The sequence below is a fragment of the Heterocephalus glaber genome, unplaced genomic scaffold (genome assembly GCF_053883595.1).
Source record: "Heterocephalus glaber isolate CG9 unplaced genomic scaffold, H.glaber_assembly_v1.0 deba00001504, whole genome shotgun sequence".
Taxonomy (NCBI): Eukaryota; Metazoa; Chordata; class Mammalia; order Rodentia; family Bathyergidae; genus Heterocephalus; species Heterocephalus glaber.
This window is the reverse complement of record NW_028258324.1, coordinates 8,707,573-8,724,613: the sequence shown is the minus strand read 5'-3', so window position 1 is coordinate 8,724,613 and position 17,041 is coordinate 8,707,573. Positions and strand designations below refer to the sequence as shown.

Here is a 17,041-nt window from a genome sequence, read left to right as displayed (position 1 = left end):
AAACTGGGCTCCTAATGGAATCTGACCTGTGCTGAATTTAAAGAATCAACCATGGGCTGGGAATTTAGCTCAGTGGTTCCACTGCCTGCCTCGCAAGCGCAAGGACCCAAGTTCGATCCCTGGTACCAAAAAAAAAAAAGAATCACCCTGATTCATAAATGTATTCTGCTTGTCTCTTGATATGTTTTAGGTTGTCAGTTGCATAACTACCTTTCTATGAGCCAGCTTCTGACCTACTAAGCCTCAGGAGAGGGTTTTGCTTCCTCATTTAAAAATGTAGACATTTCTTCGGTTGGGTGTCATGGTTCATGCCTGTAATCCCAGCACTTGAGAGGCTGAAGAAGGAGGATTGCTTCAACTTTGAGACCAACCTGGGCTACATCATGAGTTCAAGGCTAGCCTAAACTACAAAGCATGATCCTGTCTCAAAACCCAAAAGAATAAAAAAAAAAAAGTAGACATTTCTAATAAAATAACTACATAATTTGTTTTGTTCCTGAATGAACACTTTCAAATTTCCTTGTACCTCTTAAATTATTTCTGATTCCATTCCAATTTTTCAAGATTCCCTTGAGATCAGATTTGTTCATTAGATTACCAGCTCTCCTGTCCTACTGAATATCATCTGCAAATGAGTACACTTACTTTTATCACTCAGTTCCTTGACAAAAATACAAAATGGATATTCTATATGGCTGTTTGCCTGTGTTTTGTTGGTTTATTCTGTCATTTTTGGAGTGAACTTAGCAGTTGACTGCACGTCACGAAATGTCTGAAAGGAATTCAGATGAATTTCCAGTGCTGGGTAGTCATGGTGATATTGATGATAATAGCCCGCTCTGTGGAGTACTCACTATGCGCCAGAATCTCCTCACAGCAACACCAGGGCAGGTCGTGTAGTATAGTCCTTTCTGCAGAGGAGGCGGTGAGATGGAGAGGGCAGATGACCTGCTTGAGATCACACGGCCAGGAGTGGTGGGACTCAGAGCACAGTGCCCATCTGGCCCCACTCCAGTGTGCTTGCTTGACTACTAGTAAATTGTCAATAACTTGGTATGAATTCTGGCATTTTCATTCTATAGTGGATTCTAAAGTTTGTTTTTCATTAAATTGCCATTATTTGTTGAAACAGAGGACACTTTGCTGAGTTGCTGAGTTATTGGCAGTTTGTTGGCAAAGACAAAAGTGCGATGGCAGCAGAATACTTTGATTCATTGAAGCAGTATGAGAAAAACTGTGAAGGCGAGGAGAACATGATTTGCTTAGCTGATCTATATGAAACGCTGGGGCGATTTCTCAAGGACCTAGGCCTTCTCAGTCAGGTAACCTAACAGGAAGTTAGAGACAGGGTGGGTTTTCATGCTTTCTCTGTTCTTCTTCTAAGGTGGTAACACAGCTTCCATTGGTGGTGCTCAGACCTTTAATACCTAATAGGTAACAGCTCTTACAGCATTCTGCTCACTTTCATCAACCTCTCACCTTTGTCCTCAGGCTGTGGTGCCTTTGCAGAGGTCTCTAGAAATTCGAGAAACAGCTTTAGATCCAGATCACCCAAGAGTAGCCCAGTCCCTTCACCAACTGGCAAGTGTGTATGTGCAATGGAAGAAGTTTGGCAATGCAGAACAACTATATAAACAGGCCTTGGAAATCTCAGAAAATGCTTATGGTGCAGACCATCTGCATACTGCTCGTGAACTTGAGGCACTTGCAACTTTGTACCAGAAACAAAATAAGTAAGATGGAAATCAGTAACGTTCTGATTATATGAAGGGGAGTTAAAGTTTTTTTAATGTGCTTATGTGCTGATGTGCTTGGGATTGTGTACTTATACCCTCTGCATCATGTTCAGGTAATTTCTTAATCTGTGTGTTCTGGGGTAGGCAGAGAAAATTAGAACTACAAGATTCATTTCTAATTGAAGATGCATGGAGGATGGAGCATGGACTTCAAGTCATACAGTCTTGGGTCTGAATCTGCTCTTTTCCTGGTTGGCTTTTGAGTATACTACTAATACAGGGCCAGCAAAATACTGCCCATAGACCAAGTCCATTTTTGTAAATAAGATTTTATTGGAACATGGCCATATTTTTTCATTTATATATTAATGTAACAGTTGCTTTTGGGCCAGGGATTTAGCTCAGTGGTTCCACCACCTGCTTTGCAAGCACAAGGTCCCAAGTTCAATCCCCGGTACCAAAAAAACAAAACAATAAAAACAGTTGCTTTTGTGCTTCAGTGGCAGAGTTCTTAGTTGTGACGGATCACCTTCCAACTAAAATATTAACTATTGAGTCCTTTGCACAAAGTTTGCCAATCCCTGGTATAATAAAGACACTTCAGGATGAGAATATAGTCCAATAGTAGTACTTGCCTGTTAGGCAGACGGCCCTAGGTTCAATCCCAAGCATTGTGAAAACAAAGGCTTTTAAAAAAAGTTTTCACATCTGTCAGGCACTCAGTGAATAGCATCATTTTCTCTACAGAAAGTGTTTTTCTTTCTCCATCACAAATGAAACACAATGAAAATTTTTCTTTTAACTTCTACAAATGTTGTTTCATACAACTTATGTGCAAATTTCACATATGTATTTAACCAAAAATTAGCCTGTGTAGAAAATGTGTGTAAACCAAAATTTTAGATTTTCATTTAATTAAGTTTCCCCTTAGACATTAAGAATGAGTTAATCACTTAAAACTAATTAAATGTCGATTAAAAACTACTTTAAGACTAGATTTATTTTGTTTTGTTAGACTGTCTTATGAAGATTTTGTCGAAAGTTTTGAACTACATAGACTACCACAAGAATATTGTTGTATTTAATAGCCAAGACAGACATTACATTATGTAAAGAGTACTTTTATTTCATTGAGGGATACTTTGTGCTTCTTTTGTTTGACTTAACATGCTTTTTTTTTTTTAAGATATGAACAAGCTGAACATTTTAGGAAAAAATCCTTTAAAATTCGTCAGAAAGCTACAAGGAAAAAGGGCAATTTGGTAATGAGAGCTTTCTTTTGTTTTATATTTTGAATCAGGGGAAAAGAACATCTTTGAATATCATAAGTGCATGAACTTCATGTTTAAGAGCTTTAGATTTTAAAGTGACTTCTAGAAAAGCACTGATTAATTTTTTTATTTAAAATGTATTTAAATATTAATATTACTAAAAATACAACTTAGTATCCTTTTAAAAAAAAAATCACTGGTCATTCGAGAGATGCAAATGAAAGCAACGCTGAGATTCCACAGCACTCCAGAAAGAATGGCTGATATCATGAAATCAACCAATAACAAATGCTGGCAGGGCTGTGGGGAAAGAGGAACCCTGCTCCACTGCTGGTAGGAGTGTAGACTGGTGCAAGCACTGTGGAAATCTGTATGGAGATACCTCGAAGAACTAGGACTGGAAGTCCCATTTGACCCAGCTATTCCCTTGCTGGGTATCTTACCCAAAGAATTAAAAGAATCATACCACAGTGATATATGTGCACCCATGTTCATAGCAGCACAATCTGTAGCTAAAACTTGGAAGCAGCCCAAATGCCCATCAACTGGAGACTGGATAAAGAAAATGTGTTTTTTTTCTAAAATGACACTACTCAGCCATAAAAATGAGAAATGAGAGACATTTATAGCTAAATGGATGCACATTGAGGCGATACTCTTAAGTGAAATAAATAGAACACACATTGTAAATACCAAATAGTTTATCTAGTGTGAGAAACTGAAAGTGTAACTAAGGACTAAAAGGTATAATAGATAATGTGAAATCGGAAGAAAAGGGGCAAAGGGGAAGTGGGAGGGGTAGGGGAAAGGAAAGAAGGGAATGGAATTAATATGAGAAAATGAAAAAATGGAAACAGTTTTTGTAAATAGGGAGGGATGGAGGGGTTGAAGGGAGGGCAGGGGAAGGGGGAAAAATAAGAACCAAGAGAGTTTATGTAAAGGTGCTAATTTCCAATGATGAATGTCATTATATTGTATACCTAAAATGTACCAAAAAAATAAAATTTAAAAAAAAGTAGGACTGTGAAGGAGTAGGACTTTCATTTGAAAGTTAGACTTTGAGGGGCTGGGGATTTAGCTCAGTGGTGCCACCGCTTGTCTTGAAAGTTCAAGGTCCCAAGTTCGATCCCTGGTACCAAAAAAAAAACAAATGAAAGTTAGACTTTGAAAATTGAAATCTAAAGCTACTTTGATTCTTTTTTATAAAGAGTCAAAAAAGAATAAAAGATTTAACATTTTAGATTAAGATGTGAAGGCATTCTTCCTTTGGAGCGCATACACATGCAAACACACTAAGTTGTGGATCATATTTAAATATAGCACATTTGTTTGTCTTAAGATGCTCTGTACATTTTAAGAGCCTATTATTTATAAGTGTTTATCCATGGTGTTAGTAATTATCTGCAAGTTAATTGTTTCCTAATTTTTTTTAAGCATTTTGAGATACCAGACTGATCAAAAAATATAGTACGTATAAAAAACAAAAAAATACAGTGTGTGTTTAAGTAAAATTTATTTCAAGAAAAGACAAGTTGTCATTAGTTCCCCTCAAAATACTCTCCCTCATTTCAAACATAACTTATCCCATTGTCCTTGCCACTTTCTGAAGGAGTCTGAAGTCCTCTTTTGTGAGTGCCTTTACACAGTGTGGTCAAAAACAAAGTGAATGCTGCTGAGTGCCATCTAATGGGAAGGCAGGCTCATAAAAACATTATAATGTGTCCTTATCTACCTTATTTGCTTAGTCTGGCACCAGGAAACTTCTGGATCTTACCCATAGTCAAAATGACCATAAAAGGTAACATTTTGAATCAATTCAGGATATGAAGGCAGCCATGAGAGTGCAACTAAAGATACTGTAAAAGAGGACTTGCAGAACTGCTTCAGAAAGTAGCAAGAACAATGGGATAAGTGTGTTTGAAGCAAAAGTATTTTGAGGGGGTATAATAGCCATGTATCTCTTATTGTAATAAGTTTTAAAAACTTAAACATTCACCATATTTCTTGATCACACCTCATACACTTTGCTAAAATCTCATGTAATCATTTTCACAGACTAGTTTTTAATGAATTTGAGAATGTGATGCCATGAACTCAGTGTACTACTTAAAATAATTGTCCTCTAGATTAAAAAAAAAAAGGGTGGGGGGAAGATTCTTTAGAACCCCTGCAAATGGTTTCAGAATCAAGGCTGGCACTCACTCAGTGACTGTGTTAACATTTATGCTTGCTCCAGCATGGATTTGCCCTTTTACGCAGACGGGCCCTGCAGTTAGAAGAGCTTACGTTGGGTAAGGACACACCTGATAATGCCCGGACCCTCAATGAACTCGGTGTTCTCTACTATCTTCAGAATAACCTAGAGTGAGTACCATGGTGTTCATAATGAAACAAGTTTCCATTTTGTGTCTTCTTAGATGTAAAACTGTTTCATGTGTCTATCAGGTCCAACGCTAGATAATATTATGCCTCATTTCATGTGTGATGTCAGGTTATGAACATGCCCATTTTAAAGTTATATTTTCTCTACTGATTCCTTTTCATGTTGCTTCTGGACTAAAAAGTTATTCTACAGCTTCCCTAGTATGTTTTATATATTTGTGAAAAGTTAAGTTCATATAGAGACCTCACAGAAGAAGAAACTCAAACTAATGCAGAACAAATAAAAGAATATAGACAGCTGCTAAGTTTTATTTTTTAATTTTATTTGGATAAAGGACTCAAACTGGCTTTACATTTATACTTTCTGAAAAAGAAGTGTTTTTGGACCTCTTTAGAAGCTAGAAACATCTAACAAATTTGAAACTTAGGATGTCAAAAAAAATGCGACAAATATTTAGCCTGTTTCACAGAAGATTCTTTCATTAACAGTTATTCAGGGACTGGGGATTTAGCTCAGTGGTTTTGCCACCTGCTATGCAAGTGCAAGGACCTGAGTTCCATCCTCGGTACCCAAAAAAACCCGAACTTATTCAGTACAAACTCTAATCTTTTTTTTAACTTGGGTGTAATCATTGTAAAGGAATCTAACAAGTGTAAAAAGGTTGTTTTGTAAGATATCTGTGGCTTGCTGTTAGGGGAAGTGGGGTGAAAGCAGAGCAGTCATCCAGACTGTGGGAAGCCAGGGGCAGGAAAGGAGGAGTGTGAAAGCAGGCAGCTCTGGATGAATCTAAGAATAAAAACGTTCAGGTCTCTACTTTGGGGCTCAGGACTCTGACTGCTGCTAGAGAATAAATTGTTTAAGCCATTTTGGGGCTTTGTTCACAGAACAGCTGACCAGTTTTTAAAGCGTTCCCTAGAGATGAGGGAACGAGTTCTAGGACCTGATCATCCTGACTGTGCCCAGTCTCTGAATAATCTGGCAGCTCTATACCATGAAAAGAAGCAGTATGACAAAGCGGAGGAACTCTATGAGAGAGCTTTGGACATTCGGAGACGAGCCTTAGCTCCGGATCACCCTTCTTTAGCATATACAGTGAAGCATCTTGCAATCTTGTATAAGAAAATGGTAAGTAATCCTTCTCAATCTTGCATGCTTATATTATGTCAGTTAACCCTGAGTTACGGTCAGCAGATTAGCTTTCTGACGGATAGGTTGTTTGATATGAGCTTTTTAAAAATCATGATAATTGAGTTTTTAAACAAGTACCTTAGAGCATTTACAAATATTGTGGAACCCTTCTACATTCTTGGAGGAAACGTAAACTATTACAGCCACTGTGGAAATCAGTATAGAGATTCCACAAAAAACTAATGCTAGAAATTCCATTTAACGCAGCTATTCCCCTTCTAGGTATCTTCCCAAAAGAGTTAAAGACATCATATTACAATGAAGCATGCATAACCATGTTTATGGTACCACAATTCATAATAGCTGAATCTTGGAAGCAGCCTTTATGTCCATCATCAAATGAATGAATAAAGAAAATGTGGTATTTGCATACAGTGGTGTACTACTTTGCCATAAAAATGATACACTTGAGTCATTCACATGGTTTCTCTTATAAAAAAAACCTAAAATATAAAGAAAGAGCAAAATATAAGGTAATGGAATAGGCAGGTCTTTCAAAAAAGGGAAGGGAATCAAGAGATGGAGGTAGAAGAAAGGAGAAGGCAAAGGGAATGAAAAAAGAATTAAGATGTGTTATGTACATGTACCAACTCCCCACAAGGAGTGTAATCATCATTACTACAAACATGTACTAATAAAAAATAAAAACAAATAATATTATATCAGACTTAACGAAATTAAGGATACTGATTTGGTTTTGTGAAAATACATTTTGAATACACACATCTATTCTTCAGCATTCTAACTTAAACTTATGTTACATTTCTGAAGTTCTAAGTTCCGCATTACTACCTTTTTTTTCCCTCCACAGTATTACCTTTGCTGCCATAAACATAACAAATCATCCAGTTGTCAGGCTTACAGACAGTACCTTGGTGGTTGACTTTACAATTTTATTTCTCTCTTTGTTGACTTTACCTACAATTAAATGCCATTCTTTGCCAGAGGAATAAAGCTTGGAATGTTTATATCTGTTCTTAAAGAGAAAAAGCCGAAGAAATCTGCTTTCAGCAACTGCAGTTACAGAGCTGCATAGACTAAGCCCTTGCTTGTGTGGTGCCGTTGCTGACAGTCCTGGCAGTGAAGCTGATGTTTTAGTAAGAAGGGTACCTTGTTGCTCTCTCTGCACAGCTTGCCAAAAGAAAATAATTTTAAAACTCCTAATGGGAAGTAAATTTTTATCCAATGTCATCTGTAAATTGAGTTCTATAGCACATCTACTTTAACATATTTACCCTTTTCTAAAAACAGTTAATGATGAGGAAGCCTAAAGGGCCTTCCACATTATCAGAGGAATGTTTTTATGCTCAGTATAGCTTTCCTTACAGATTCCATTAGATTTTCAGTTGGTTCAACCATTGATCTGGGAGAAAATGTCTCTAGACTTTTTCTCTCAAAACTACTTCTTAATACAAAATTTTATTTATGGGAGAAGCTCTGATTGATAGTGCTAATTTCTGTTAGATTGCACTTTTGTTTTTTAGGGGAAACTTGACAAAGCTGTACCTTTGTATGAATTGGCTGTTGAAATTCGGCAGAAATCCTTTGGCCCAAAGCACCCTAGTGTAGCTACTGCCTTGGTGAACTTAGCAGTTCTTTATAGCCAAATGGTAAGTTTCCATATTTTAACTCTTCATAAATGAATGGTTTGAAGGTATAAAACATGAATTAATAGCATAGTAAAAATAAAGAAATTTTAAGGTTATTATTTAATGCTTCCTTTTCTAATACTTGAGAAATTATTGAAGTTAGATTTATAACTTCAGTTGGTGCTTCTGTTTAGTTCAGAACATAGGCTTAGTTTTTTAAATTCTGGAGTGTCCTTTATCTGTATAATATCTGTTGTGTAGTATCTACCTGTGGTACCCATCAGGCAATAAAGAAATGAGTTAGCCTGCCTTGGAAGCAAGAGGTCCTGAGTTCGATTCCTGGTACCAATGAAAAAAAATTTAATTTTAATTTTAAAAAAGAAACGGGTTGTGCTAAGTGTTGGCTTGAGGCCAATGAATATTAGCTAGATCTAAAACTTAGATTTTGACTTTCTCTTTTATTGCTTCTCCTATTATGATTATTTGTAAATTATGCTATTCTCATCCTTTAGGAGTGGATAGTAACATTTTTAAAGTGTTTACCAAAATAGGTCATCTTAAGTAGAATACACTGAGTAATTTCAGAAACACAGTGAGTTTAAAGGAACCTTGTTAACTTTTTTTTTCATAAGAAAAAGCACATTGAAGCCTTGCCATTGTATGAAAGAGCATTAAAGATTTATGAAGATAGCCTGGGTCCGATGCATCCTCGAGTTGGAGAAACATTAAAAAATTTAGCTGTGCTTAGGTAAGAATTATCTCACTTTCTTCATACATCCCAACTCTTAGACTAGCACTGATTCATCACAGAAAAGTACAAAATATTTATTGCTGGATATCCCTTCTTGGAAGGGAGAAAGGTGGCTTTTTGCAGGTCTGCTTCAAGAGCTATTGAAGTCATGTCCAAAAGCACAATGGAGGCTGCACAGCGTATTTTGCAGAGGTCTATATCATGGCAAATAGTGCAGGGCAGCTTACACTTGCAGGTAACTGGCTCTGGAAGTAATGTGGGGATTTTGCTATCTTCAGAGCTAATCTACTATTAAATATATATTGAGTTTTGCTTGCTCATTTGTGTTTATCTCAGGTTGCAGATAATAACTTGTTAGCAGTTTCACTGCATCCATTACAAAATGTTCTTAATGATGTACATATGAGACATAGAATGTTCCACAGTGCAGACAGAAAGGAGAGCTTTTGGGTCTCTTGTCTATGGATCTGCTTAAGTGAATACACTGGGTAAAAAGGGGGAAAATGAGCAACTATTCACAACTTGTTTTTCTGTATCCCATAAGGTCATTTAGAATTAAGAGCTTAAAATTCTCTTTTTTTCTTCTAAAAGCTATGAAGAAGGGGATTTTGAAAAAGCTGCTGAACTGTACAAAAGGGCAATGGAAATAAAAGAAGCAGAAACGTCACTCTTGGGTGGGAAAGCTCCTTCGAGACATTCATCAAGTGGAGACACATTTAGCCTAAAAACAACTCATTCTCCTAATATTTTCCTTCCTCAAGGACAAAGGTAACAGCACCAGTTCTTCACAAATGTACCGTAGGATAAAATAAACATTTGGAGCATTAGAATTAAAAACTTAATATTTTTAAGAAAATTTATTTAGGGCCTGGGATTTAGCTCAGTGGTTCCGCCACCTGCCTTGCAAGTGCGAGGTCCCGAGTTTGATTCCCAGTACCAAAAAAAAAAAAAAAGAAAATTTATTTTTACTGAGTGTTATATAACTGGTATTTCTGTGACATATTGATTTTAAATTGTGATTGTGTCACTTGTATGGAGTCCGTGGTTGTAGACACTTTCGCGCTCTTAAGATGACATAAATGGACAAGAGGAGTGTGCAAGTCTCTAGTTTGCCAGAGCTGGCATAGCAGTCAAGAGCAGGAGTTGAACTCCCTGGTTCTTTTCTGTCAAATATAACTTCAGCCTTGGCAAGTTCATTCCTTGTCTTGTTTCTTATCAGTGGTTGGGCCTAGTTTTCTGTCTCAAAGGAAAGTTTGAAGAATTAAATGGATAATGTTCGTGATAGGTTTGAATTGTTGGCAGTAAAACAAATTAGTCACGAGAATTTCTGATTGCTGCATTTTCTTACTCTTTTTTATGCTACTTTTTCATCAGCACATTGGGCCCAGGCCCCTGCTATCTGTGCTCTCTACATTGTATCTTATTTATTACTGTTATGTTGGCTGCATAGTGTGTAAAGTCATCTGTGCAGTAATACAGCAAGCTCTTCAGCATTCTTTGACCTTTCCCAAAAATGTACATGGTTGGGCTGGCCATGTAGCTTGGCAGAGTGCTTGTCTGGTGTCCACACGGTTCTGGGTTTGATCCTTAGTGTGCATGCACATGTGCACACACACACACACACACAAAGATAGGGCATTCTCCTCTATCTTCTTTCTTAAATGGCTTAAGTCTCTCTTCATTTACCTCAAATTCAAACTAGTCTACCATTTTTGTCCTGAAAATTAAGTGTTTTTATAAATATTACATTTTGAATATTGGTTTTATACCATTTATGTATTTATACATAGTAAATTTTTCATCATTTTAATATTTGTAAGATTCTAATGTGAACTTTTAAAGTGCATTTTTCTGTTTTGAAATAAAAGTACAATTCCAAGTTCTTTTTACATGAAGGTTACATTTTGCATAATTAAAGAAATACATTGAACATTTTTTTAAAAGACTTGGAACGCTGTCAACGCTGAGTAGTTTGCTCAAAGTGAGAAACTTCCGTGCAGCGGTAGGATGCTGATTCCTGTCCTCTGAGGCTTTGCTCTCACAGGTTGTCCATGAAACCAGTGTCAGCACTGCGGGTCATCCTAAATATTCATGCTCTGAGGCCCCAGACCTGCTAGGCAGGATCTGCATTTAGCTGGATTCATATGCATATAAGTTTGAGGAGCACTGGTAAAACTCTATACTGGTAATTTAAAAACAAGATCTTATGAAATGATCATCCTTCTTTGTCCTTTTGGGGTAGGTAGGTTAAGAGGGGGAGAAAGACAAAATAAGACCAGAACGTATCTCTCTGGGTTTGACAGCTGTGAAGGGTACACATAACTGAGTTCCCAAATATACCAGATACTGCTTTGAGAATAAAGCTGTTAGAGATTAAAATCTGATTATTTGGTGGTATAATTTAATGTATTATAAGTATTATATTACATGTACTGCCATTAAAAACCTGCTTTAGGAAATAATCTGAGGCTAGTACTCTAAAAGAACCTGGAAAAAAGTTTAAGACTAATATATACTTGGCCAGGCATTGTGGTACATGTTTGTAATCCCAGCACTCTTGAGAGGCTAAGGCAGGATGGTTACAATTTTATGTCCAGCCTGGGCAATTCAGCAAGACCCTGTCTTTAAAATAATAAAATAATAATAATAATAATAATAATAATAATAATAATAGAGCTAGAGATGTAGTTTGGTGCTTGAAAAACATTCAAAAATATTAAAAACTTCTAACATTATTCAAAGTGACTTTAAGGTAAAAGTTAATCATGGCTATAGCTGAGGGATGATCACTGTATATTTCAAAAGAATTAATGTATATAATAAAAACTATACTTGATCTATTTACTGAACTACCAATATGTATGTTTTCATGAGAATGCCTGCTTATAAAGATAAAAGCTGTAACAGGTATCTCCATGTATGTATAATAGTTGAGGTTCTCAAATAAGTATACTATATTCATTAATGTCCATCTTCAAGACAAAAAAGAAAGATAGCTTGTGGAAAACTCAAACCTGAATTGATTGCCAGCAACCAAATTTTGCTAGTTAAATTCAGTCTTCAATACTTTACAGAAAGGAAAATATGAAAAAGAAAAATGATTTGGGGGAAGTCAACCCTTGCTTAATATTTACAAATAGCACCTTTTCCTGTTGGTCAGTGTATCTGTGGGTATCCAGAGAGTGCTTGTATGAGAAGAAATCTATAAAACATTATTTCTACATAAAAAATTTTAGCAGAGGCATAAGTTAACTTCTCAATAATAGAATTAAGGTGGAATGATTTATTGTTCAGAGTCTCTGTGCTAAGGCAATAAAGGGACTGCTTTTCCATCTTTCCTATTAGAATCAATAGTATTTAAAAATCTGGCCAAACTCCACAAGTTTATTTAGTAATGCACAATTCGTTGATGATCGATTTCTCATAATCAGCTATCTATTTATACAAGTTTTTCTGATATGCAGACTGTCAACAGAACACTCAAGGTTGTGACAGTACCTGTCTCTATATTTTTGTCTGGTAAAATAATCCTGGTTTTAAATGAAAGATATTAGAAAGCGAGATTAAATTAGGTAAAATTGGGTGCAGCATATGTAAGATACCAGCAGGGATGCAGTGCCAGTTTAGAGCAAATAAAATCTCTAACAGATTGACAGTTCTGTATACTGTATTAAGAAAATTTAATTGTAAATAAAGCTTTACCAAATGTATCAGTTTCCAAAGGAGAATTATCAACTCAACAGCAGTCCTCCTGCCTCAGCCCCTGAGTACTGTGATTACAGGCATGTGCCACTATACTTGGCTTGCATTTCATTTTTAAAATTCAAAACATTCCTAGTAACTAGAAACATTTCTAATAACTAGAAAAAGATATTCTACAATTCAATTACATATATATATATATTCATATTTAAACTCAGGGCCTAGGGTAGCTTAGGCAAGTGTTGAAACCCTGAGCTATATCCCTAGGCCTATTTTTTTGAAGACAGGGATGCGTTACGTTGTCTAGGCTGGCCTCAAACTTGTTGGGGTTTTTTTTGTTGGTTTTTTTTTTTTGGTACTGGGGATCAAACTTGGGACCTTGCACTTGTGAGGCAGGTGCTGGAACCACTGAGCTAAATCCCCAGCCCTGGCCTCAAACTTGTGATTCTCCAGCTGCAAACTCCTGAGTTACTGAGAGTACAGGAATGTGACCTTGTGCCTGGCTAAATATACTATATTTTAAAAAATGGTAAAAGACTTAATAAGGCAAATTAGGAAAACAACACCTTTCACAATAGCATCCAAAAAAATGAAATACCTAAGAATCAATTTAACGAAGGAAGTAAAAGATCTCTATATTGAAAAACTACAGTACTCTGAAAAAAGAGATTGAGGAGGATATCAAAATAAATATCCCTTGTTCTTGGGTAGGAAGAACCAATATAGTGAAAATGGCCATACATCCAAAATTGTTATACAGATATAATGCAATCCCAATCAAATTTCCAACAGTATAGCTGACAGAATCAATCCTAAAATTCATTTGGAACTAGAAGAGACCTAGAATAGCAAAGGTAATTCTAGGCAACAAAAGCAAGGCGGAATCACAATCCCTGGCTTGAAATTATACTACAAAGCTACTGTGATTAAAACAAAACAACCCCCCCCCCAAAAAAAAACCCCAGCATGGTACTGGCAAAAAAAAAAGACCCAAGGATCAATGGAACAGATTAAAAGATGCATAAACAACTCCAGACATACTCAGCCCCTTATCTTTGACAGAGAGTCAAACACCTTCACTGGAAGAACGACAACCTCTTTAATAAATGGTGCTGGAAAAACTGGGCTTTCACCTGCTGAAGATTAAAAAATTGACCCATATCTTCCACCATGCACTAAACTAAAATCAAAATGGATCAGAGATCTAAACATTAAAACAGAAACACTAAATTTGCTGGAAGATAGATTAGATAGAACTCTTGAAGACACTGGTGTAGGCAAAGACTTTATGAACAAAACCCCAACTGCACAGGAACTATCACAAAGAATCAACTGGGATCTTATCTTATTAAAAAGTTTTTATACAGTAAGAGAAACCAACAGAGTGAAGAGACAACCCAAAAAATCCTCAAAGACTACTATCTAGTATAGAGCTTGAAAAAAATCAAACCCCCCCAAAATTGAAAGGCCCAATCCAAAAATGGGCATCTGAAATGAATAGACACTTCTCAGATGAAGTAGTAGAAACAACAAATAAATATATGAAAAAATCTTTATCGCTGGTCATTCGAGAGATGCAAATTAAAACAACATTGAGATTCCATCTCACTCCAGAAGGAATGGCTATTAAGAAATCAATAACATGCTGGTGGGGTTGTGGGGAAAAAGGAACACTTCTCCATTGTTGGTGGGAGTGTAGACTAGTGTAACCATTGTGGAAATCAGTGTGGAGATTCCTCAAAAAACTAGGATTAGAGGTCCCATTTGACCCAGTTATTCCTCTTCTTGATATCTAAGTCACTAGGGTGCCCTGTCTAAGTTAGAACTTTTAACCTCCTGCCTCAGCCTGCTGGGTGGCTGGGAAAATAGGCATGTGCCACCACACTGGGCTTCGATGACTATGTTTTCATTAAGATTTACAACTGCCTTCAAGTCTTTTGAGGTCATGTGTTTTAGGAGAGTATAGTTGTGGGACAGGCGGAATAAACAATACCTATACTATTTTCCTAAAGCATAGTATAACAATTCAATCAAAACATATACATCAAGTAATGTTGCCCTAAATTTTATTAGTTTTGAACTTTTTAAAAGTTCAATAATGGGATTAAACACAAGAAAATAAAATATATGCCAATCCATTATCTACATATTCTTCATCTTGGCCATGAGGTCTTCCAAGCTTTCACCAGAATCTTCCACTGTAACTTGAGGTACAGAGTCTTCTTGCTGTCAGCATATGAGGGAAACACAATGAGAAGACAGCCATATAAAATTCTTTATGGTTAGAAATATAAATATAAAGTAAATTGTCTAATAAATATGCCTTGTAGTTTTTAGGAGAAACAATCCTTGAATTTCCCCACCAGCATTTGATTTATCAGGAAGTAACTGTAATATTCTTGACATCTCTACTGAAGTATGTTTTTAATTCCATAAAACTATACATATTTATAGGGCACTATGTGATGCTTTGATACATATACACATTGTATAATTTTCACATCAGGGTTAGCATATCTATCTCCTGAAACAGTTACCATTTCTTTGATGAAAACATTCAAAATCTTTTAGCTTTTTGTAATACAGTACACAGTACAATACATTAGTATTACCTATAGTCACCCTACTGTGAAATAGAACAGTCAAACTTATTTCTCCTGTCTAACTCTAGCTTAGTAGCTGTTGACCAACCTTTCCTTATTCTTCCATTTACTCTCCCCAGCTCTGGTAACCATCAAGTTTTGTAGATTCTACATATGAGTGAGATGCTGTCTTTGTGTGCCTGGCTTGTTTCACGATAACCTTCAATTCCATCTGTGTTTTCACAAATGACAGGATTTCATCCTTTTATGGCTGAATAATATTCCATTGTGTATATATGCCACACACATATTATTTATCCAATTTAGCCAAAAGATGAGTTAGATGGATTCCCTTTCTTGGCTATTGTGAATAGTGCTGTAATAAACCTGAGAATGCAGATGTCTCTTCAGCATACTAATTTCATTTCCTTGGAATATATACCCTGTAGTGGGACTCCAGGGCAATATGTGTGTGTGTGTGTGTGCGCGTGTATAGTTTAATTGTTTGAGGAATTTCAATACTATTTGGATAATAGCTGTACTAATTTACATCTCCACTAACAGAATGTAAGAGTTCCCTTTCTCGCACATCCTCACCAGGACTTGTTAATCTTTTGTCTTTTTTATAACAGCCATTCTACATGAAGTGAGGTGATACCTCACTCAGTTTTGATTTGCATTTCCCTGATAAGAAATGTTGAACATTTTTTTAATATACCTATTGGCCATTTGTATGTCTCTTTTTTAGAAGGTCATGTAGATTCTTTACTAAAATGGTATTGTAGACAAAACTATATATAGAAACAATGTTTTCATTTAACCAAGAACTATTGATCCATTAATGAGTAAACAAAAGCATTTTATTTCTATGTTTTCAAAGAATTTAAAATGAGCTCTTTGCACCTCCATATGAACACTGAATACCTCTCTTATCTTAATGTACAGTGTACAGTATCTAAAACAGAAAACACTTCCTGGCATTACAAAATAGATTGAAAAGATAAATACACATTTTCTCTTATCTGATGTTTACTTATGAGTAATTAGATTTTAGAAGTACCTTTTTTGGAATTGTATATGCCACTGTAATTCCTTCAGGTAACTCAGGAACTGGACCTGAAGAATTTTTCAGCTCTTCTTCTGAAACCTCAGATACCAGCTCAATACCTGTAGAAATAAATTTGATCCTATAACAGTTTTGAAGAAACTTCATAAGCAATAATTATTCAAAATTTGCAAAATCGTACATTTCCCAACCACTTCAATTTATAAGAGAATTCCTACCCCACTCATTATCCTCATGTATTATCTTGTCCTCCTCTTGAACAGCCTCCTGTTTAGGCAGTGCCACCACCTTTTTCTGTAGAAATCAAACAGTACCAAAGTATTTTCACTCTTTCTCAGGTCTCTGAAGCATTAATTAAGAATTCAGACAATTTGTAATTTACTAAAAGCAACAATATTCATTTTTTAATATGATGAATAAATTAAAACAATAAAAATCCAGAATCTATTTGTCTTGTATTTCAAATGTGTTTCTTTTTTTAAAAATTTATTGTCTTATGCAATCCAGTCCCTCATGGGACTCTTCTTGGCTCTCAACGTTTTTGAAGAGGGGAATCAGGCTCCCCAGAAGCAAGCTAAGTACCCAGGGCCGGGAGATCCAGGGACAAAGAGCAGCAGAGCCCACAGTTTGTAAACTGCAAAAACAGCATAGGGTATTCTCCAAGGGGACTCCTTCCACAAAGCTCAAACACCCACTGTATCACCAGAGTGGTTGCTCAGGTGCCTTTTGGAGAAGGGGCTGATTACTTAAATCCCAGACTCAGAACAACTAAA

General features: G+C 36.1%; 2 protein-coding genes across 7 annotated transcripts in view; one reads left to right on the top strand and one right to left on the bottom strand.

The window, feature by feature from the left end:
• The window catches only part of Nphp3 (nephrocystin 3), a 49,938-nt gene extending 39,696 nt beyond the window's left edge, over positions 1-10,242 (top strand). The window contains exons 20-28 of one of the 4 annotated variants that reach the window (XR_001183186.3): positions 1,133-1,322; positions 1,492-1,733; positions 2,923-2,998; positions 5,244-5,371; positions 6,275-6,515; positions 8,063-8,188; positions 8,800-8,915; positions 9,020-9,153; positions 9,510-9,774. Coding sequence is in view for 3 of the 4 variants with exons in the window: in XM_004834237.4 (XP_004834294.1) it covers positions 1,133-1,322; positions 1,492-1,733; positions 2,923-2,998; positions 5,244-5,371; positions 6,275-6,515; positions 8,063-8,188; positions 8,800-8,915; positions 9,510-9,690 (1,300 nt within the window). In the remaining variant the exon portion in view is untranslated. Of the gene's footprint in view, positions 1-1,132; positions 1,323-1,491; positions 1,734-2,922; positions 2,999-5,243; positions 5,372-6,274; positions 6,516-8,042; positions 8,189-8,799; positions 8,916-9,019; positions 9,154-9,509 lie in introns of those variants that run through there. The other 3 variants (XM_004834237.4, XM_004834238.4, XM_021243301.2) reach the window with 3 other exon arrangements.
• Positions 10,243-14,669: 4,427 nt separating this feature from the next.
• Positions 14,670-17,041, bottom strand: part of Uba5 (ubiquitin like modifier activating enzyme 5) — a 28,412-nt gene continuing 26,040 nt past the window's right edge. For all 3 annotated transcript variants that reach the window (XM_004834234.4, XM_004834233.3, XM_021243800.2), the window contains 3 exons: positions 16,487-16,562; positions 16,263-16,369; positions 14,670-14,846 (listed from right to left, as the gene is read on the bottom strand). In XM_004834234.4, coding sequence (XP_004834291.1) covers positions 14,763-14,846; positions 16,263-16,369; positions 16,487-16,562 — 267 coding nt within the window. In that variant the 3' untranslated portion in view covers positions 14,670-14,762. The remainder of the gene's footprint in view (positions 14,847-16,262; positions 16,370-16,486; positions 16,563-17,041) is intronic.